Source organism: Brachyistius frenatus, unplaced genomic scaffold (assembly GCF_029030835.1).
Source record: "Brachyistius frenatus isolate BFR_SWC_R1_liver_20210118 unplaced genomic scaffold, ASM2903083v1 Contig_137, whole genome shotgun sequence".
NCBI lineage: Eukaryota > Metazoa > Chordata > Actinopteri > Embiotocidae > Brachyistius > Brachyistius frenatus.
This window is the reverse complement of record NW_027210736.1, coordinates 515,205-537,952: the sequence shown is the minus strand read 5'-3', so window position 1 is coordinate 537,952 and position 22,748 is coordinate 515,205. Positions and strand designations below refer to the sequence as shown.

At 45.8% G+C, this 22,748-nt stretch overlaps 2 protein-coding genes across 5 annotated transcripts in view; both read right to left on the bottom strand.

Moving 5' to 3' along the window:
• sv2a (synaptic vesicle glycoprotein 2A) overlaps positions 1–15,916 on the bottom strand; it is a 31,836-nt gene extending 15,920 nt beyond the window's left edge. Inside the window, exons 1-2 of the mRNA XM_069715066.1 lie at positions 15,776–15,916; positions 2,324–3,120 (exon numbers count right to left, since the gene is read on the bottom strand). Of these exons, the coding sequence (XP_069571167.1) occupies positions 2,324–2,951 (628 nt within the window). The 5' untranslated portion in view covers positions 2,952–3,120; positions 15,776–15,916. The remainder of the gene's footprint in view (positions 1–2,323; positions 3,121–15,775) is intronic.
• otud7b (OTU deubiquitinase 7B) overlaps positions 1–22,748 on the bottom strand; it is a 167,327-nt gene that overhangs the window by 84,962 nt on the left and 59,617 nt on the right. The gene's annotated exons all lie outside the window — the stretch shown is intronic.

Below are 22,748 nucleotides of genomic sequence, written 5' to 3'. Positions count from 1 at the left end.
AGCATTCAGGAGCATTCAGCAGCATTCAGGAACATTCAGGAACATTCAGGAGCATTCAGGAGCATTCAGGAGCATTCAGCAGCATTCAGGAGCATTCAGGAACATTCAGGAACATTCAGGAGCATTCAGGAGCATTCAGGAACATTCAGGAACATTTAGGAACATTCAGCAGCATTCAGGAGCATTCAGGAACATTCAGGAACATTTAGGAACATTCAGGAGCATTCAGGAGCATTCAGGAACATTCAGGAACATTCAGGAGCATTCAGGAGCATTCAGGAACATTCAGGAACATTTAGGAGCATTTAATGAACACAGTCACAAAGACAGCTGAATGGAACAACTCTTCTTCTTCTTCTTCTTTCCATGACGACAAACAGCGTGCTGCAGCTGCAACCTCTGCAGCGTCACAACAAGGACAAACCAGTGACGACCGCTCTGAGCATCACATCGTCTCCTCAAAAAAAGAAAAAACCCGCTGCAGCAGACTCTCGTGTGAAAGACTCACGCTGGTTTTTAATTCTCTTATTTTGTTTAAAAACCCGACATAACCACAGGATCCATGATGATGTGAAAACCAAGAGAGCATGAGTTTAAAGGAGGTGCTCAGATGGAGCGTGATGAGAGGGGAGGGGGGGTGTAGGGAGGGGAGGACACTGAGGCATGATGGGATGCGGAGAGGTATGAGGCGCTCTAGCATGAGTCAGGCATGTTGTGTAACAAAGGGGGGAGGGGGGTGGCAACGGAGGCCTGACGGGTCTCCCTACTGGCTCCGCCCCCCCAACATAACACATAAACCAGCCGGAGGGGCGGAGGGGGGTGGAGGGGCTTTAATCGAGTACTACTACTTTCTGCTTCTTTTTTTTATCTCCACTCTTTTTATGGAAGTTCAGATTTATTTTAAATGTTTATTCTGGAAAATGATTTGTCGTCCTTCTGTGCTTTTTACCTTCTGATGGCAATTTCTCATCATAATTCTCCTTTTTGTATATTTTTTTGGTCTATTTTTCTTTTTCTTACAACCTTCGGTCTCTTTTATTTTCTTCCTTTATTACTTTTGTGCATCGTTCTTTGTTCATTTCCTCTTTTTGTAAAACTGTGAAAAAAAAAATGCTCATCTTCGTTACAATAATTGCTTTGATCGTGAAAACTGCTGAGCAACTATCTGTGGATTTACAGCAACATGATCTTTTCCTGTTTCTGTCCCGGCTGAATGTACGTTCAATATTTACGTCTCTATTACCTCTCGGCTCGGCTCCCTGAGGGAAACGTCTGGCTCTTCAGCTGCTCAACGCTCCGGTGTGTTCGCCGGCTTGTTGCTAACGGCGTGGCGGCCACTGAGCGAGTCGCTCGGAGGTTTTTACTCCGAAGAAACAGCTGGCTGCCGTGGCTGAACAAAACAACGAGCTGGGAGACTTAAACAAAACTGGAAAAAAGATGCAAGACGGGAAACCAGTAGCTTGAAATGCTAAGATGCTAAAAATTAGGGGTAAAAAAAAAATCTTTGAGGGTTAAACAACATTTCAGCTTTGACCTCAAATCGAAGTAAATATGCGAAAAATGGTCACGACCCTCTGAGTGGATAATTATCTCAGCAGAGATCGTCGAAATCATCGACGTTGAATTATGTAACTGGACATTTGATATCGGGAAGTTCAGGCTGGATTTGAAGTCGTGTCTCCTCACACCTCCGATGAAATACACACTTTATATCTGTGCGTGAACTAAACAGCACTTTTCCTCAGGAGACCTCCGGCCCCGTTCGCGGTGTCCTGGCTGGGCAGCCAATGACAGATGGCGAGGCAGGCGCTGGACTCTGATTGGACCCCGTTAGCCTCGGGAGTGGAAAACGATCGCCGGTTCTTCGCCTGCTTTTTTATACACACACACGCGCGCACACACACACACACACACACACACACACACACACACACACACACACACACACACACACACACACACACACACACACACACACACACACACACACACACACACAGTCCAGCCAGGAAACAGCTCAAGTGAAGCGGAGAACGAGCTGTTTTGATTGGCTGAGGCTTCGATTTAAAAGGCTGCTGCACGGCCAGTTGAATCTTAAATAGCTGTAGTTCCACCGCTGACAAGGTGTTGAGAAGCAATTACACGGGAGAGAGATGCAAAAAGGTGAAGTGATAAAATGTGAAGTGGTGGCGATAAACAGAGAGAAGACGAGCTGAAACAAAAGCTGCTGAATGGACAGAAACACCAGAAGATCCGTCCTCCTGTGTGTTTTCAGCAGCTTATTTTTTGGGGGAACAAGAAGAGTGATATTTGGACGTCTTACCCAGCATGCCTTTGTTGGGCTCCGATAGACACATGTCCTTCTCTGCACTGGGCAGCACGAAGCCGACCACGAAGATCTCCACGCCGTCCGCCATCAGCGCCAGGCCCAGGATGAAGTAGAGCGTCCACTGGAACTTCCCGTGGCCGCACTCCTGCAGGATGGCTTCGTACTGCTCCGCCAGCTCCTCCTGGTCTTTCCTCCGCTCGGCCTCGTACGCCGAGCGGTCCCTGAACTGCCGCGCCTGGGCGGCCGCCAAGCCGTCCACGGCGTCCTCGCCTTCCACGCCGGCCGCCTTGCCCGACTCGCCCCTCGGGATGCCCTGGTACTCGCCCTCGTAGATCTCGTCGTCCTCGTCGTGTCCTTCGGTGGAGTCGCTGTGGCCCTCGTCGTCGTTGGCCCGGCTGTCGTTGCGGTAATATCCACCGTCGTTGCCCGGCGCGCCGCCGTAGTCTTCGTCGTCGTCGTCCTCCTCGAAGCGCTTGTAGGAGCGCTTGGTGTACTCGTCAGTCATCTTGTCCACACCGCGCCCCACCTTCTTGCCGACCTGCTTCTTGGCGACCTTGGCGATGTCCTTGGCGCCGCGGATGAAGTCCGAGCGGCCGTCCCTGTAGCGCCCGTCGTCCTCCATCGTGGATGTGTAGAGGTGGTGGTCAGCTGCTGCGAGGAGTGGGAGGTATCAGGAGCGGCCCAAGCACATGAGTGTGCCCCGGGGGGGGGGGATGTTCTGTGAGCTGCTAACTTCAGCACCGCGGACAGCTCCCCGCTCCGCTGCACGACTCTGAGCGCGCTCACACGTCCTGTGGAAGAGACGACGTCTTAGTGAGTCACCATGCATGTCAGGAAGAAACAGCCATCGTAAGCACATTTTTAAACAGTCCAGATTAAAGGTAGTTAATAGTGATCACATGGCGTTGACACATTTATCTGACTCGGCACTGCCGGCTGAAAAAAAACAAAAAAACAAAGAGGACATGACGGCTTTAAGGAGCTGACATCTGAGTCCAGGAGCTCAGCGGCCTGCGTGGAGCGAACAGCAGATATCTCGACGTCCAACGCAAATCACAGTGTGGCATATACAGCAGAGCAGCGCTAACATACAACCTGAGCCTGCTGCGACACAGGTCCACTTTAACGTGTTCCTAAAAGCAAACCTCGTGTGCTGTTGAGATCAAATGTAAAAGGACACATTGCTCGGTATTACAGGAGGTGATCAGCCTCGACAGTCAATAAATCAATGAGCCATGTGATTAATAGCGGCACAAAGGAGGGCGGTCGTAACTTACTCCAGACTTATTATGGCTGCTCATTAAAACATATTTAACCTATTTGTAAAAGTGCTATGGGAGGAAGAGCGGCAGATGTAACTAGAGGAGGAGGAGGAGGAGGAGGAGGGGAGGAAGAGGAGGGCAGGAGGAAGAAGAGGGGAGGAGGGAGGCAGCAGGAGGGAGGGAATCTTTGAAAGCTTCCTGTGCGGCCTCGGGGATGTCGAGCCGACAAGATTAGTGCCGAGCCAACATCATACGACCCGAAGGTCTGCCGGGACGCCTGAGTTTCTAAGAACGGGCTCGGTGAAAGTAAAACCCGAGAAGACGGCAAGAAACGTTCATCAGTGAGATCCTGTTTCATTCTCTGCACACGATGAATACAAAAAATACCATAAAATATCCCCATCAGCTGGTCACGTGGAATATTTTGGCATTAAAGGATCCGTTGTGAGAAATCGACTTTCTCTCAAGAGGTTGATCTAATTTTTTCAGATTTTTTTTCAGGGATTAGATTTCAGATTATTTAAACAATTTAAATACATAAATACTCAGATTTATACATTAAAAAATAAAGAAGTTATGATAAAAGCTTTGGGTGTTTTTCTGTAGGACTCTTAGCTACATGCTAATAACGCTAAGGGGCTGATGCTACGATGTTAGCCATGTTCAGCACCCTACATTACCGTGTTAGCACAAGTACTCAAAGACACTTTACAGGTTAAAATGATCAAAACAACATAATAAAACACAATAATCACATTATTTAACTCTTGACGTTGGATGTTCACTTCACTGTCATGTTAAAAGAAAAGTCCGGAAATCATCAAAGATTATTAAACATTATTAATGTCTAAATTTAGGAGCAGTCGGATCAAACTAATGGGCCGAAGGACAGGAAGACATTTCAAATGTGGCACACGTACAGAAGTTCCTTCCTCTCGTCATAAAGCTGTCGGTAGAGACGTTTTCTCTTCATGTTTATAGATTATTAGTCCAGATTACAGGTCACAGCATCAGTGAGCGACGTGTTGGGGGTCAAACGCACAAACACTCGAGGACGAACTGCAGCGACGAGGTGGAATCGATTTCACTGCTTCGGCCTTCGGAGACAATTTCTCACTTCAAACCAGCTTCTGTGAACAAATTGTTTTCGTTTTTTTAGCTGAATAACGGAGTTAATCTTTGGATCAGTAAAGATCTCTTATAGTTTATTCCATCGATCGATCAGCCTTCATTTTGTGTTTCGTCTTTAAAACGCTGCAGATCTCCCGTTAAAACGTTTTCTCACTCCGAAGGATGTCGTGAGCGAACGCTGTGAAAGACATTTGGTGTGTCGAGATCTCCTCCTGTGAAATGCTCACTTCAGTTTTCACTCGTTGTGCGTTTGTGAGAAATCAGCGAGCGACTCACGAAGCTGCAGTCCGGAGACTCAGGAAGTGACCATATTTGGATGAGCTGGGGGAGGAGCCAGTGGTGGATCTGACCGATCTGATCGGAAACCTGACGATACTACGTCCCGCCCACCGATAGCTGTAACCTGACTGCACCACAGGCCTGTCAATCAAACAGACACGCCCCCAAAAACAGGTCTTCTTGAATCTTCTTTTCTAATGAATGAGGGATTATTTTCAGATGGACCTCCAGAAAACTAAGAAGAAGGAGTGACTTTAGCTAACAACACCGAGATAACTGATGGACACATTTTATTCACTTTGGATTTGATGAGAGAAGTTGAATGGGAGTCTATGGAGCCGGAGGCTTTTTGGAGCCGACCTCTAGTGGCACTCGCTGGTACTGCAGCTGAAGACACTTCTGCATCGAGCCGCTATCATTGGAAACACCATTTCCCACCTTTAAGAGTCAAACTTGGCCTCCTCTAATCTGTGTCTTGAAAGCAGCATTGGAAGTGATTGACTCCATTAAGAATACATTAAAGGCCACGTCGGCCACGTCGGCCGTGACGGCGGCGCTCCCTAACGCCACTCGGCTCCGTCCTGCTGCGGGGAAATTGGATTTCACAGCTGAAAAACAAACTGCCACGAGAGCAGCGAGCGATAAAGAATCCAATCGGACGTTTATCGCCGTCTGTGTTGTGTTGCAGTAAAACCTGCAGCATCCAAAGATACAATCTGTGCAGGACAAAAAGGAAACAAGGAAACGACACGAGAAGGGAAAGAGTGCAGCGACGGGTTTCAGACGTGTCGAACACCTGATTCATCCTCGTTGAGACTCCACAGAAATCCTTTCAGGGGGAGAATTAACTCTCCGGAAACGCCGGCCGCCGGCCGAAATAATCAATCAACATGCGTCACTGTGCTTAAAAAGAGATGTATTATCATTATTGATCTTTGTTGTCATCTGTCAACACTGTGAGCTGCCGGCAAAACTGCGCTAATTATATATTCTTATGAAGGAGGCGGAGTTATATTTCTAGCGATGAGCAGGGTGTGATGTAGTCGACCAATCAGATCTCTGTGGGCGGAGCTACTTGTTGTATAATACTGGTTTCCATATAATGTCGTTCCGTTCAGATATAAAAAATATTCAGAAATGATGTCGACGTGCATATTAAAGCATCACAGTTTGTCTGCATCCCATCACGTCTCCCTGAAGTGAACCGAGCTCATTTCATAACATCTAACACCTCCGTCGGAGGTCAGAGCTCAGCGGAGGCTGCGCCGACGGACAAAACGCGAACTATTGATTTCCCGAGAGGTTTGTGCTGCGAGGAGTCAACTCCAGGCTTTTCATTCAGTCCCGTGTCAGTCGGCCCGCCGTCTCTATTTTCTGTCTCTGAGCCGTTATAAAGCGATCTGCTCCATCTATCTCTGCACCGCGATCAATTTTCTATTTCTCTCTGAGGCTGATTGACCCTCGATTGGTCGCCATGGTTACGACCTTTGTACCGGTGAGGGCTCTCGGGGCCGATGTGAACGCGGCGAAGCGGCCCGTCACGTCCCGATTAGCCTTTCACCAGCCGGAGATACGGAGAGGAGAGCGAGTCTCTCTGCCTATGAATAACAAACACTCTCCTCGTGTGAATATGTCGGCTCACCGTGCAGCTGTGGCTCCCAGAGCACAGAAAAAAAGAAAAAACATCACTCTGGCAACTGATTTCCAACAAGTACACAGTTTCTGTGTTACGCGTCTTTTGTATGCAGCTGGCGTTTACCGCTGCTTGGAGTCATGTGATGAGATATTGTGAAAACAAAAAGCGTTTTCCAAACTGTTCTGGCATCTTTAATGAAGTGTAAATAGACGATAAATTAACAGTCGAGCGAGGTGGGGGGGGGGGGGGGGGCGTTCGTCAGCCGCTGATGAAAGACTTTAATTACGTAATCCCATTTGCTTCCAGTGAGCAGAGGAAACGGCAGAGGGACGCAGACCACGACCTCGTATACGTACAACATACAATGAGGAGGACTGAAAGCTCGCTAACAAAAGACTGAAGGAGCCGAATGGCCGACGCGTCGCTGCAGTCGACGCCGCGCCGACTAATCAAACTGTTTTTAACGGATCGACCGGGACGAAGATATCGTCTCAGAAAACACTAAAACATCTCGTTCGCTCTGTCAACAGTTTCAATTTATTTTCTTCTAAGAAGGATGAACTCATCCAAATTTGAAAAGAAATGTTCCTCCTGCAGCTGGTGGAGACCAAAACGAAGCTGGAAGGAGGGCTGATGTTGGACTTACTGTATGTTGGCCGTGCAGCCAGAAAACATCAATCCACGGACACGACCGTTGCACCAGCAGCTGTTTGCCAACACAGTCTCCGTAAAAACACGATAAGGGAATGATTCGTCCATGTTGTGTAGTCCAAACAAAAAAACTACAATCCACTGAAGACACTTTGTTAATCTTGTTTAAAAAACAGCTGGTTTTTAGCGATAAAAGCTTCTTTTTTTTTTGCTTTGTTAGCAGCTAGCTGTCATGTTGAAGGACGTCTGAGGGGAAAACATTCGCTGCACACCACAACAGGTTTCTCCAACTTGACGACCGCGACTTTCTCGCCCTCGACAACACAATCGACACAAAGCTTATTTTCTGTTCCCCAAAATAAAAAGTTTAGGTATATACGTTGTCGTATACGTTGTCGTTGTGAAACTGGACGTTTCAGGTCCGTGGGGAGCTTTTTAAAATAAAGCCTATAAAGATGTGATTGTCGTAACCGTTTCATCTTATTTGTGATTGTGGTTCAATTGGAGGTGTTTTAATATGAAGCAGAGGAGCACACTGGCACTCTTTAGAATTCATCTGTCGATAGTCTGCCTAAACCAGGCTCTTAATAGGTTTCCTCTCCTCCGTCGGGTCTTGGCACTCACCGACAGGAGCTTTTAATTTTGTGGTAACATGAGAGCCGTTCAGCAAGCGGGCAGTTTTCTGGCAGAGAAACGAGACGAGCGGGTTTTACGGGCTCGGAGGAAACCGACGATCATCTCCACACATCGTCTGAATAACTAACCCTAACCCTCAGTGGTATTGCACTCAACTGGTTAGATGGACAGGCCGGAGTGAATTCAGGTTTCTAGACGAAACAAACAAGCTCCAATAAAACCGAGTCTGGACATTCAGTCGTCCAATCACTGCCCAGCACTTAAAAAAATATCAACAGATCTCGTTAGCTCTTACTCTACTCATGTTTTATGAAGAAATGAACAAATATTCCTTTTGTTTAACGGAATAAACAATTTCATAAACTACCTAAAGGCAAGTAGAGTGTAAACTAAATAAAAATAATAAATTAATGAACTGTGGTCAGCTGTTACAGCATTATATCAAAAGTACATTTTCCTTTTGCAGACTGTTCGTGAAGCCAAAAATATGAATTATCACCCGGCTTCTCTCGTCCGCTCCTATTTACACACCGAGTTACATGTTGATGCTCATTTGACGGCACAGACGCTGCAGCGAGCAGGCGTCGCAGAGATGGGCGGGAGTGATGACAGGCAGTGTGTGTGTGTGTGTGTGTGTGTGTGTGTGTGTGTGTGTGTGTGTGTGTGTGTGTGTGTGTGTGTGTGTGTGTGTGTGTGTGTGTGTGTGTGTGTGTGTGTGTGTGTGTGTGTGTGTGTGTGTGTGTGTGTGTGTGTGTGTGTGTGGACCGGTGGTGATTCCTCCGAGCTGCAGATGGCTGGTAATGTCATGCGGCGCAGAATTCATTTCTCCTGACATCTCCGATTTCTCGCTGTGACGTGTGCGCTGAATTTTTCTCCTCTGAAAGATCGTCCCGGAGGCTCAGCGGCATCCTGATCAAGCTCACATGCAGATATACATGTATGTATAGAAATAAACATTTTGATCAAAAAATCTTAAGATTTGGGGAATATTCAGTATATTTGAGGGTATTTTCAATTTTTCAGACACACATCCGTCTTCGAATTACTGTTTAAATTCTCCATCCGTGATTTTCATGGACTGAGTGGGTGTGTAATGTTGTTTCTGTCAGACTCATTTTTAATCTGCCATTTTGGCACAAATCTCATAGTTTCTTAGCAACACCAAAAACTGCAGCGCTGATGGAGAACAGAAAAAGTTGCAGTCAGAAAAAAAGACCTTTCCGAAGTCGATTTAAAGTCCGACTGGAGCTCTTGAGCAGCATCAGTGGGACTCTGGCATCATAATTGCTTAACAGCAGTGCTGTCACGTGTTTTTTCTTTAAAACGAGGTTATACTGGTGTATTCATCGAATTATTCCCTGCAGCTCTCTGAGATGAACAGACGTCGATAAACTCTGTCTGTGTTCGTTCTCAGTTGCTCACCGACGTCTCGGTTACACACAGAGTCTTTCTGCTCTCCTGGGCGCATCAGGAGCGTTGCATTGTGGGTCGGGTCGGCTCGGCCCACCCGCCTGTCCTGTGTGAACGTTTCCTCCCCACAAAGACTCAGTCAACAAACTAAAGCGCGCCACCACGGGCTCAGGCCACCGGAGGAGTTCAGATTCAGACGTATGTTCGGTTCATGTCGGCTCGCCAGAGAAGAGAGACGACAGACGAGTCAGCTGATCGTCTACATGGATGTAACATGACCTGGAGGACGACGCAGGAAACAAGAGCTCTAAACTGTTCATTTATACAAACAAAATTGGATTGGCACCAAATTTGTGCAGATATTCAAAGTTCTAAAACCTCATGATGAAGTCTGGTATTACTGTCATGTGCATCAAGAAGACCTGTTTTGGGGGGCGTGTCTGTTTGATTGACAGGCCTGTGGTGCAGTCAGGTTACAGCTATCGGTGGGCGGGACGTAGTATCGTCAGGTTTCCAATCAGATCGGTCAGATCCACCGCTGGCTCCTCCCCCAGCTCGTCCAAATATGGTCACTTCCTGCTCCGAACTAGCAAAGATGGTGACGGACAGAATCTGAAGTGGAGGATTCGTAACGTACATTTGAGTCACAACTACGCACCCACTAAATAAATACTCTTCTGTTTTTAAAGTGATTTCTATTGGCTCATTTCTAATAATCACCCTGTGAGTCTGAGGGGTCAAAGGTTGAATCAATATCATCCTCTGAAGCTAATCAAAACAACATGGACTCCCTGTTTGTTTGCTGCTGGTACCTTCGGTGGTAAAGTCATTGAAATGCCCTCCAGCCTGAAGCAGGGAGAGGTGGACACACACACACACACACACACACACACACACACACACACACACACACACACACACACACACACACACACACACACACACACACACACTTCTCCTGGCTGCTCTGAATTTCATCCATCATCAGATTCTCTGGTCGGATCATTCTGGGAACTCCTGCTGAGACCGTGTGAATAAATCCTCCATTATTCATGTCTTGTTTCGCGGCCACGAGGACGGAGGCGCCGGCGTCGGCTCGGCCCTCAGCGGTGATGTATCGGTGCCATAAAACTCTCCTCTCCGCCGTACCGACTCTCATCTGCACCGACCGCACAGGAAGTGACACTCAGTCAAGCTGCACCGCGTTCCCGTGTGGCCTCCGGGCTGAAGAGACAACAGCAGGGCGTGATGATTGGTTGTTAGTAGCCTACTGGGTCGTAGGCTCCGCCCACCCCCCCCCGACGCTTTGGCTGTACATGCACGAGTCCCCTGTGGGTGAGAGTCTGCAGCGCTAACATGAATCACATCACTGCTCAGCGATGCACCGTCACCCCGTTGGCACCGAGGCGGCTAGCAACACCATGTCAAACCCCGTGACGTCAGCGCTCTGCATCCATTTTGGCTCCGCTCGGTGCAAAATGGACTGAAGAGGAGTCAGACTGAGGGCAGCTGCTCAAAACCTGCAGCGCCAAAAAAAACAGCAGAAAAACACTGTGTGTCACATCAGTGTCATCTTATCATTTGGGCTCATTAGCATTCACCACCAGTGTGTGAAGCCTCCACAACAGAGCTGCAAACTACAAACATGAAGCTGACAAAATTCATGAGTTAAAAACATGGAAAATTAGGAGTCACTGCCACAATAAGCTCAGGTAAACAAGTCAGCTAGAAAACAAACAATTAAGACTTCAGGTCATTTCATCCGTTTTAAAAGGAAGAAAATGAAGAGGGTATTAAGAGTTAATGAGAACATTAACATGCATAATGTTCACCATCTTATGGTGACGCATCTGCATGTTAGCATGTGCTAATTAGCACTAAACAGGAAGGCCATTATTGGCACAGATGTTTGAACTTGGGTCTGCAGATTTCTCCTCAGAGGAACGTGAATATTTGCCAATCCGTCCTGTAAGATGTTGAGATGTTTCACTCAGGACCAAAAACAAAGAGGTCCGATGTGATGACCCGTCACGCTCTGTGTAACTACGGTGAATCGTGTCGAGCCGAATTCTTGCGAACACCCCCGAAATGTGCTGCAGGGATTACAGGAGGAGATTATAGAGCTGCTGGAGGCCCAACTCACTCTGCAGACACTCTGCTGCAGCTCTTCTCTCCCACTCCACGACGGCTCAAATGTTCTTTCACGTTCATGTGAATTCGATCGTCGCCACTACGAGCGTCCGCTGCTGCATCGAAGCTGTTTGCGTTGTAGCTGCAGTGTTTTGTCTCATTACAGAGTTCAGTCAACTAAACAGGCTTTAAAGGGGAGAAGAGAGGAGATGCTATATGACAGCTTCAAATATTTATTTATTATCTATTGAAATAATTTATGTTGCACCCACAAACTGGATATAAAAGTGTTCGTAGCTTCCGGGTCTGAAAAATGAGGTCTTCAGCTGCAATACCAGCGAGTGCCACTAGAGGTCGGCTCCAAAAAGCCTCCGGCTCCATAGACTCCCATTCAACTTCTCTCATCAAATCCAAAGTGAATAAAATGTGTCCATCAGTTATCTCGGTGTTGTTAGCTAAAGTCACTCCTTCTTATTAGTTTTCTGGAGGTCCATCTGAAAATAATCCCTCATTCATTAGAAAAGAAGATTCAAGAAGACCTGGTTTTGGGGGCGTGTCTGTTTGATTGACAGGTTACAGCTATCGGTGGGCGGGACGTAGTATCGTCAGGTTTCCAATCAGATAGGTCAGATCCACCGCTGGCTCCTCCCCCAGCTCATCCAAATATGGTCACTTCCTGCTCCAAACAACTGTCTCAATGATTGCATCAGAGCTGCACGCCGACTGATGAAACGCTGTCGCTCTGAACGAGAATACACATTTTGTCTCTTCAAACGAAAACAAGATTCAACTAAAGAGAAAATGTTAAACAATGTACAGAAATAAAAATACATATTTCTGTCACAACTCATAATGTTTAGGTGAACTTCATAACGTCCAAATATCTTTAGGTTGCAACACCTTCTACAGAGTTTGACGGGTCGATCGGTACCACGAGGAAGTTCCTGTGGCTTAAAGTGAGGAGCTGATTGGCTCTGTTCACTAATTCACATTTTACCTGCTTCATTCACACTGGAAGAGAAACATAAACGTGACAGACGGTGGTTTTAAGGAGGTTTCAGCACGCTCTTCTCAGTTTTAAGCCGACTGTTTTCTAACTTAACACACAAATGTGAGATCAGTCGTCTCAACATTCGCTGCATTTTTATGGTCCAATTTAACTAGATTTCATATCTAATATGTTAAATGTATAAATCTGCACTCAATTTTTTTTTAATTGTTGCAGAAATACTGTTAAATTACATAATTCAAATGAAGACTGTTGTTTTCATACAGAACTGCCCTCGACATACTTGACAGCTTTCGGCTTTAAATTTGTAAGAAAGCAAAGGAAATAATTCCCCAAAAATCTAAAGTTCCTTAGAAATTATAGTTAAATATAAGCTCCATGAAATGTTCTTTGGTCTGTGGTTTGTTTGACAGCTGTAGTACTATTTAAATATCACATGTCACAAATATAAAAAGGAACATTTCATTGGTATTTTCTCCTGAAAGCAGCAGCTTCTGGACGAACAGCTCTCCTGCAGATAAGAAACAAAAGCTCTCACTTGTTAATGGAGAGTTATGTGCTTGATACTTATCATTGCTTCGACACCCAAAAACACACACACACACACACACACACACACACACACACACACACACACACACACACACACACACACACACACACACACATCTGCAGACGAGGGAGAAGGCCATCGATTGGTCTCCGTCAGCTTCACAGTAAATCTTCAGCAGAACATTTCAGCAGCAAAATCTGGAGCTGAAAACCGACCGATCTGGAAAAAAAACACACAAAAAAACGAGGCGGCACCAACGAAGCTCTTCAGCGTCTGAACGGTGGAGCAGCTCTGCTAATTGTTGAATCTGACATCCGTTATGCGAATACACCCGGCTCCATTTGCTCCCAGCTCCGGAGAGAGGCGAGTTGTAACTTGTGACGGGGTTAGGGGGGGTTTAATCTCAGAGGACGGACCGGAGCGTGGCCCAATCAGCGGGGGCAGCAGGCAGAAAATGAGAACAGCAAACAGCAACTCCCTCAGCTACTCCTGAGCAGCAGGGAAAGCAAACGGCCCTTAAAGAAGGAGCGGCCCTTTAAAGAAGGAGCGGCCCTTTAAAGAGGGAGCGGCACTTTAAAGAGGGAGCGGCACTTTAAAGAAGGAGCGGCCCTTTAAAGAAGGAGCGGCCCTTTAAAGAGGGAGCGGCCCTTTAAAGAAGGAGCGGCACTTTAAAGAGGGAGCGGCACTTTAAAGAAGGAGCGGCCCTTTAAAGAGGGAGCGGCACTTTAAAGAGGGAGCGGCCCTTTAAAGAAGGAGCGGCCCTTTAAACAAGGAGCGGCCCTTTAAAGAAGGAGCGGCCCTTTAAAGAGGGAGCGGCCCTTTAAAGAAGGAGCAGCCCTTTAAAGAAGGAGCGGCCCTTTAAAGAGGGAGCGGCCCTTTAAAGAAGGAGCGGCACTTTAAAGAGGGAGCGGCCCTTTAAAGAAGGAGCGGCCCTTTAAAGAGGGAGCGTCGGCATCACCTGCAGAAGACACTCTGTTTGTCCTGAGTGATGTGTTCAGAGACCGTCTTAACAAATGAGTAAACAAATCTGTAGACAATCAGTGACATCATCATCATAAAGGAACCAGGGATTATTTCATCTTTCAAACCGCCAATTATTCTCTTAATCAATCGTTTTGTGGCAGAAAATAGTAAAACACGTCCGCAGTTAGTTTGTTTTACTCAACTGAGTATTATCAGATATGACACAGAAAACATTTTCTGTCTATAAATTGAAGCCGATTATGGTTTTAAACTCGCCGGAGTCGTTGGGGAACACATCATGTGGTGTTTAACAACAGTTCAACTGGGAATGTGCTGAATATTTCTCACCCGTAATTATAGCAGTTAGCAGGTGTGTGAGGCCAGAAGTCGGTGTGGGCGTGTTCTCCTGCAGGTGCTTCAGAGGAAACACACACAAGCTGCAGGTGAACAGAGCTGCATGAACAACAACCAGACACGCAAACACAGACAAAAGGTTTCCTCATAAATGCACTGCTGCTCTCTGGGTTTCAAATTTAAGCTCCAGTAACAACAGAAGCAAAAACACACACACACACACACACACACACACACACACACACACACACACACACACACACACACACACACACACACACACACACACACACACACACACACACACTATATAAATGATATGTTCAGTAAAGCTGCAGGTTAGAGCTGCTCCCCTCACTGAAACCCCTCCTGTAGGCTGCATGCAGAAATAGCTCCGAAGCTGCAGTGATGGCTGCCACGAGGAGACAGCAACACATGCAAAGTTGTTCAAAAAAAGAAGAAAAAAAAGAAGAGAAACATCCACAAATCTGTTTTCCAAACAGCCACGAGGCTCCATGTTGCACCTTCACAACCAATCAGCATCCAGAGATGCGTCTCAGCAGCTTTTACAGAAAGACCACCACAAAGCAAAAACCACAGCAGGATAAAAAAAACCCTGCTCATCACTCTTCTCTCCGTCACATTCTCCCCGATGGGGCTCTACAAGGTCATTCTGGCGCACGACGCAAGACAGGACACCCCGGATACAGCGGCACCTTTCGGCCTGCACAGACCTCATAGATTAAATATAACAACACACAAGCAGGGAAACTTTTTTTATATATATTCTATCTGAGGGGAAAACTGAGGCTGATTTATGACCGTGTGGTGGTGAGAGAAGGCGGAAGGGAGAGAGACAAGGGCATCGGTGCCAAACAAAACAGCGGTAATTACGCATCGATGGTTTGAAGCTGGAGGTTTGTGATGTTTTAAAAACATTAAATCCCTTCATGTAACCTCCTGCCCTTCTGTCCCTGAGCTGGGATGGATGGAGACATGATGATGATGATGATGATAATGGCTCTTAACGCACGAGACCTCCCCGCAAGAACAAGAACAAGAACCAGCACGGAGGGCGCATTTCTAAAAAAAAAAAAAAACACAGCAGTCAGAAGCCTTCAAATCGTGTCTCGTAGTTCTGTTTCTTATTAAATATATTTTATTTCTTTGCATATTTCGCCTCGTGCCATCGGCTCCCCCTTTTGAGAGCAGATTTAGGGGTCATCGTGCTGCGCAGTAGAGGCCTTTAAACTCCTCTTTCTGATCAATAAACGTCAAATTTGCGTATTAAAAAACACTCCGAAACATCCCTGAACGTGCTCCTGCTCGTGGATGCGCGCTCGGAAAGCGGCAGCAGATGCGTAAATTAGAGGATTTTAATGGTATAAAAAGGATTTAAAGAAACGTCTAATGAAAAGGATTATTTTCTTACCTTTGATAGGAGGAAGGTGGGTTGTTTTTTTGAGGGTGACCGGGGTTCGGTTCGTGCAGGGAGTCACCCCGAGGACTGGGAGCAGAAAGGTCCTGTGCGCTCCTGTGATGTACACTGACGTAGTAGCACAGCGCTGCACTCTCCTCCTCCTTCCCCCCCCCTTTTCCCCCTCCCCCGTGTCTTACTACACAGCATCCTCCTTGCATGGAGACACCGCCCCCTCCTCCTCCTCCTCCTCCTCCTCCAGCAGACACCATTCCTCTCACAAACAGGGGGGGGGGGGGGGGGTAATTAGAAGCTCTGAAGGTGATTCCTTTTCTCTGACTCCACCACTGATGAATATTTAAAAGAGTCTCACTTTTATACAGGAAGCAATCAACACAGGTGGGAGCGCGCGCCCTGCACCTTCTCCTGCTCGGTGCGTCTCCGGTTGGACTTGTCTTTTTTTTTTTTTTTGGTCCATATGCCCCAAACGGTTGGTGCAATGAAGTGTGCAAGACGAGCCTCTCCTTTGCACGTGTTCGAGCTCGTGCCTGTAATTGGCCGCGATAGGAGAGAAAAAAAAAACCAGAGATGACAAGGATGCCCCTGGTGGAGATCAGCTGAAATCCTATTAATGTTTGGATGGGATACATATGATACTGCAGTGATAGAGGAAGATTAAATCATTAACATTAAATCATTTGATCCGGTTAACCATGGCTCAGCATGTTCTTTCTGCAGCTGGATGAACAAGAAAACATTTTTCTCCTCTGAGAACTACTTTGACAAAATTAAACAATAACAGCTTGAATGAGGGATTATTTTCAGATGGACCTCCAGAAAACTAATAAGAAGGAGTGACTTTAGCTAACAACACTGAGATAACTGATGGACACATTTTATTCACTTTGGATTTGATGAGAGAAGTTGAATGGGAGTCTATGGAGCCGGAGGCTTTTTGGAGCCGACCTCTAGTGGCACTCGATGGTATTGCAGCTTCAGGAACTAAGAAGCTACGTCCACTTTTATATCCAGTCTGTGGTCAACATACACATTTTCACAATTCAACAGCTTCTTGTGAATTAAATATTTCAATAACACCTTGTGGGAATTTCTTCAAACTTGCCAAAAACATTCACTTGATACCAAGGATGAACTGATTTAATATTGGGGTGCAAAGGTCAAAGGTCAAGGTCACGGTTTTACACATACACGTGAACATGATATCTCAGGAACGCCTGGATATAATTTCCTTTAAATGTGACACAGTCGTTCACTCGGCCTCCAGGATGAACCGATTAAAGTTTGGTAGCCGAAGGTCAAAGTTCAAGGTCACAGCAACCTCAAGCCCCCACCCTCACACCCGTCTGTCCCGTTGTCGTGAACGCGACATCACAAAAACAGTTTGAGGGAATTTCTTTAAATTTGGCAAAAACCTTCACGTGGTACCAACGATGAAGTGATACGATTGTGTTGGTCAAAGATAAAATATTATTATATTAAAGTAGCTTTAATGTAAATATGATGGGGGGGGGGTGAGAGACGTTTACATGTAGACCTCCTGTATGTAACCATGATGAGTTCATGGTCATGTGGTTTTAGTCACATGAGAGTTAAAGCAGAGTGAAAGAAATATGGACATGAAAATGAATTAAATGAGAAACCGTAATTAATATGTCCTAAAAAAAAAGCTTACTTCTGTCCTCTGATTGGTCTAAAATCAGATGAGCTCATTCACAGCCATCTACTGTGTGTGTGTGTGTGTGTGTGTGTGTGTGTGTGTGTGTGTGTGTGTGTGTGTGTGTGTGTGTGTGTGTGTGTGTGTGTGTGTGTGTGTGTGTGTGTGTGTGTCTTCAGTACTTCTGACCTCCAATCAGATTCCCTCTGACGCTGCAGCTGTCGTGTGATTGTCGTGTGATTGTCGTCGGCAGCAGCTCCATCAGATGAGTCCTTCCAGCTGCTGTCTGTCGGGTTCATCTATTGATCAGCTGAGTGAAGAGCTGCTATCAGCGCCTCCATCTGATAGCGGAGAGCGACGAAGCAGCGGGAACCTTAGAAAGAGAAATTATCTTCATCACATTCCCCCAAACAACTGTTCACATTTGATGAAACACCGACTGGATGGATTGTCAAAAGAATTCACACTTATTCCTCAGAAACGTATTTCACATCTTCTTCAGGTCGAAAACGCAAATCTGTCCAAATATCTTCTGAGCTGACAGCTTTAATCTGCATGTTTGATGTTTGTTGTGACTAATTGGCCAAAAACCGGAAGTCCCGTGGAGAATAAAAACCTTCTTCATAGCCAACTGTAGTTTGTCCTGTGTGCTTCTTTTCCTGCTGCAGTTGTACATTTTAGTTTCCTCAGATGTGAAATATTTACAATAAAACCGATATTTCATGTGTAACTTCCTGGTGTTAGTATTTATTAAACCGTTTTGCTGTACAAACATCACAACTTCCGGTCACACACACCTGTGTTCATTTATTACCTGACCGTGTGGTGTGACACGTTACTGCCCCCTAGTGGCACGGAATACTAACACCCCAAAAATAGAAAGAAAGAAAGAAAGAAAGAAAGAAAGAAAGAAAGAAAGAAAGAAAGAAAGAAAGAAAGAAAGAAAGAAAGAAAGAAAGAAAGAAAAAAAGGGAAGTTTAATTTATCTGAAATGTGTTTTTTTTTAAATACATTGTTCAACACAAAGGGAGAAAGAAATCTTTGAATCTGTTCGTGAAGTCAGTTTGTTTCTGCTGAAACCAGAAATATCAGCTGGTTCAGGTTAAAGTTCAAAGTTCAGCACCAAACATTTTCTTTTCATATTTGTTTCATTTTCTTAACATGAATCTGACTTTTTCTGGTGAATCATTGATTCTAACTGTCAACAAAGCAACTTTCAATCACTCAACAAAAAAACAATGTAAAACACCAACAACAACAAAAAAGACTAACAAACTGCAACTGTGTTTTGTTTCTGCATTTCTCATTAAGATTCATGAAGCATTTAAATTCAGTCTAGTTTTCCTGAAATGATGGATGATCATCATGTTCGAGGCTCTTCATGAATTTTGGTTTTGAATTTTAGGGTGAATACTTGTCGCCATCTGGTGGTCAGATCAGGTAACTGTCACAGGAAACGTTCATTGAGCACCTACATTAAATCCTTCAAACACAACTCCTGCTCATTAAAAACCCATCTCAGATCGGATCAGTGCAAACACAAGCTGTATTGAGCTTTTAATTTAAAACTGGGTGAGAAAGCAAATAAGTGTATTTCTGAATGTCGGTCTATTCCTTATATTTTTCTCGTGCCTTTTGTTAATTTTGTTCTTATCATGGTTTAAGCCGTTTTAGAATTGGTTAAGTATTGTATTGTTGAGAGATGCTATGTACTTTTTAGGAGTTTGCTTTCTTTCCACAGTGTGCTAAAAGTTGCACATATTTTAAAAAGAAATATAAATAAAAATATTCTTTTATGATCTCAAAATGTAAAAACATCTCCTTTCCTGTCGTTGAAACGGAGGGTTGAATCCAACCTTACGGTATGAAACTATATTCAAACAAAATATGTATTTATATTTTCTAATATATTCTAATTGTAATACAGATTGTTCTTAACTTTTTAATGAAAACGGATGACACAAGCAGAATCATTTTATTTTAACTGCATATTTCAATGATATAGCAATAATACAATTAAAGGGATAGTATGCTTTTTTAATTTATTTATTTTTTATCATTATCAATAAACTTGCAGTCTTTTGAGGCCAACTCGGTCTGCTGCTCCACTTGGACCTCATTGGTCCGCCGTGTTTCTCTCTGATTGATGCAAATCAAACACCTCAGCTGCGCCTCTGTGCGTCCTATTTCCACTGCTGAGGAGGAGGAGGAGGGGGAGGAAGAGGAGGGGGAGGAGGAAGAGGGGAACCGCAGGACACTCAGAGGCGCTTTGTTTACCTCCATTCACATTCCTGCGGAGGAGGATGATGATGATGATTATGATGATGATGCTGTCGTCTATGTAAAATAAAATTAAAAATTTAAAAACCGCATCGTGGGAGATTTGGATGTAATATTTGTGGGGGGGGGGTGGGGGGGGGGGGGGGGGTGGAGGCAGAGCTCGTGTGCTGTCGCGATTTTTCCACATGATGACGCGCTCCAGAAAGCAGGTCGCGGAGCTGTGGATGTTACGATGAGAGGAACCGGCATGGACCTGCTCTGGAGGATCCTCGCGGCTCTCAGCTTCGACTGCTTCAAAGACTCGTCGCCGTCCAGGTGAGCTCGCGCGCGTTCATCCACCTGGCTGTGCTTGTTTTTTCGGTACCGACCCAAATCCTCAGAATAAAATCTCTGAAAGGTGTCCTGCTTTACAACCACTGAGATATGTTAATGACGCGCGTGTTTGTCCTCCCTGTTTGGTAGAATTAGAAATCAGTGGAATCCTTTATTGTGTGGTCACGCGCCATAACCATGATTTGAGGACTACTGTCAAATCACAGCAGAGACGCCTTTTAAACACTCGTCCTTCACTTCCCTGTTGTTATGACAACAGATTTCCTGACTCATTGCATTTTGCTGTTCTCCATCTTTTACGTTACACAACTTAGAAATGATTTTTTTTTTAATTTATTTTTTATTGCGTCTCCATCCAGAAATGTCTGATTTTAATCACGTTGGTGAACCTGCAGCTCTTTAACATTCACATGCAGCCACATCTGATCAGAACGAGGCTCCGTGATCTGCGTCAACAGGTTTCCACTGCAGCCAACACACACACACACACACACACACACACACACACACACACACACACACACACACACACACACACACACACACACACACACACACACACACTCTTTAAATCACTGCACAATATTCACATCCTGGGATCTCTTCAGGTCCTCTTTCACCAGTTTTTTCGCTGGAAAGAATCACAGCAGCAGAAAAAACAGATTTCTTTCACGCTGCAGCTTTTTTTCCGGCAGATTTCGTCTGTAAAATGTCAGAAAACAAACAAATGCGCCTCCTTAACGCATCAGGATGTTTTTAAAAATCACGTCGATTTCTGCAGCTAAAGAAGGTTTAAGAACAAAATGATTCAGATTCACAGCTCTGTGTTTTTGGATAAAATGTGGTTTGCTTGTAGATTTCTGGTCAATTTAGTTTTAAATAGAGAAACATTCAAGAAGCTGCTGAATATTTGTTTTTGTTTTTTTGTGACCACTGAACCACGATCGCCCTTCAATCATCTGACGAGGGGAGTCGGTCGGTCAGCTCTGCGTCGTTTCCATCCCTTCAGACCTCCTTCACACCCTGCCTCTCCTCCTCCTCCTCCTCCTCAGGTCTCCCGCCAAGCTGAGCTGCAGCCCGGCGGGCAGCCTGGAGAGCAGCTCCCTGACGGGCTCCCTGTCTCTGGGCCCCGACGTGCCTCACTGCCAGTGCTGCATCTCCTACGAGGTGCGTCTGAAGCGCCTCTCCTGCGGCCACCTCTACTGCGACCTGTGCTGCGACCAGATCGTCAACCTGGCCTTCGAGGACATCGAAGGCCTCTCCGACTACCCCTGCCCCATGTGCAAGTCCGTCCGGCAGCTGGGGGGTCTGGGCCCCTCGTCCTCCGGGTACTTCTGCGGGCCGTACGGCCTCCTGCAGGAGCACGGCAGCCGGTGGAGCTGAAAGGAAAACGGCTCCTTCGTCCTCCGACGCCGGACTTTTAAATCGTCTGGTTTTTCTTCAGTTTTGAAGCACCGCCGCTGCCACGACGACGACGACCTGCTGACTCCACGACTTCCCTCTCCATCGCTCTGTCGTCCGCGGTAACCAGGTGAGACGTGAGAACGCGTGACGCCGACGTGCATCTCCATCGACAGATCGCCCGTCCTTCAAGTGAAACTCCTCGTTGGTATTTTTTGCGAGCAGCATGCCGGTTTTCAGACGCGCCGACCGCAGCAGACATTTGATATATTCCACATTTCCTCTTCTTACTTTGCACATTTTAATGTGAAAGCGTCGAGCGTTTTTTTTTGCAAACGATCCTAAAACATGGTTTTATCCCGACATGCAGCTTCTCAAAGTTGACTTCTGCTGTAACGGTGCGACGTCCAAGTGTTCCAGATCATATTGTAAATATTTATTTTGTTTAAAAAATAAAGTTTGTGAGATGTGAAAGACATTTTTTTTAGTTTTATTTATTTATCAGGATCAAAACATGCTAATACAAAAAAAAAAACACAATATATGTACATCTGGCAAAATTGTAAGTGACATTCGTACCAAAAAAAGAAGCCTACGAGGATGCGGAGCGGCAGGTGTGAGCTCGGGGTCGGTTATTATTTTTCCACGAGACGTGATTGTTTATTCCACGGAAGACGAGCGGACGTTGGCATCACACCTGGAAAAGCTCTGAAACGGTAGCTGATATGAATATTTACAAGAGTTTAATAATTCATAGTGCTATCAAGTGAGGTACCTTTTTGACATGAGAGAAGGTCGACGTCTGACACACCGAAAAAAAAAAGAAAAGAGGAAACCTTTTCTGGTGGATTCATCCAACGGCGTGCCGACGACAACCCGTTTGGATTTAAAGGTGCAGAGCAGAATACTTGTGAACACGTCCGAGTCCTCCACCTGAACGCTGGCTGCATATTAATGAAAACACAACGGGTGGAAGGAAGCTTTAAACACGGCGGAAACACTTTCAGATAATACTTTGGTCAGAAGAATCTCACTGATCTGATAAAACGGTGGGAACGCCGTCGGCCTCCGGAGGCCTGGAGCTGCTGCGTGATTACGAGCGCTCGAGATACGAGAGCAGAGCGGCGCCACAAATAGATCCGTGTCCTAAATTCCTCGCTGGAGTCGGCGGTCGCAGCGGATCACCACGAACAAGAAAAGATGCTCAACGATGATGTAAGATGTGTTTTTGGACGTCGGCAGGAGAAAATAAAGATAAAATATAAAAAGCTCGTCACACAGGTCAGAGGTCGGTACCGG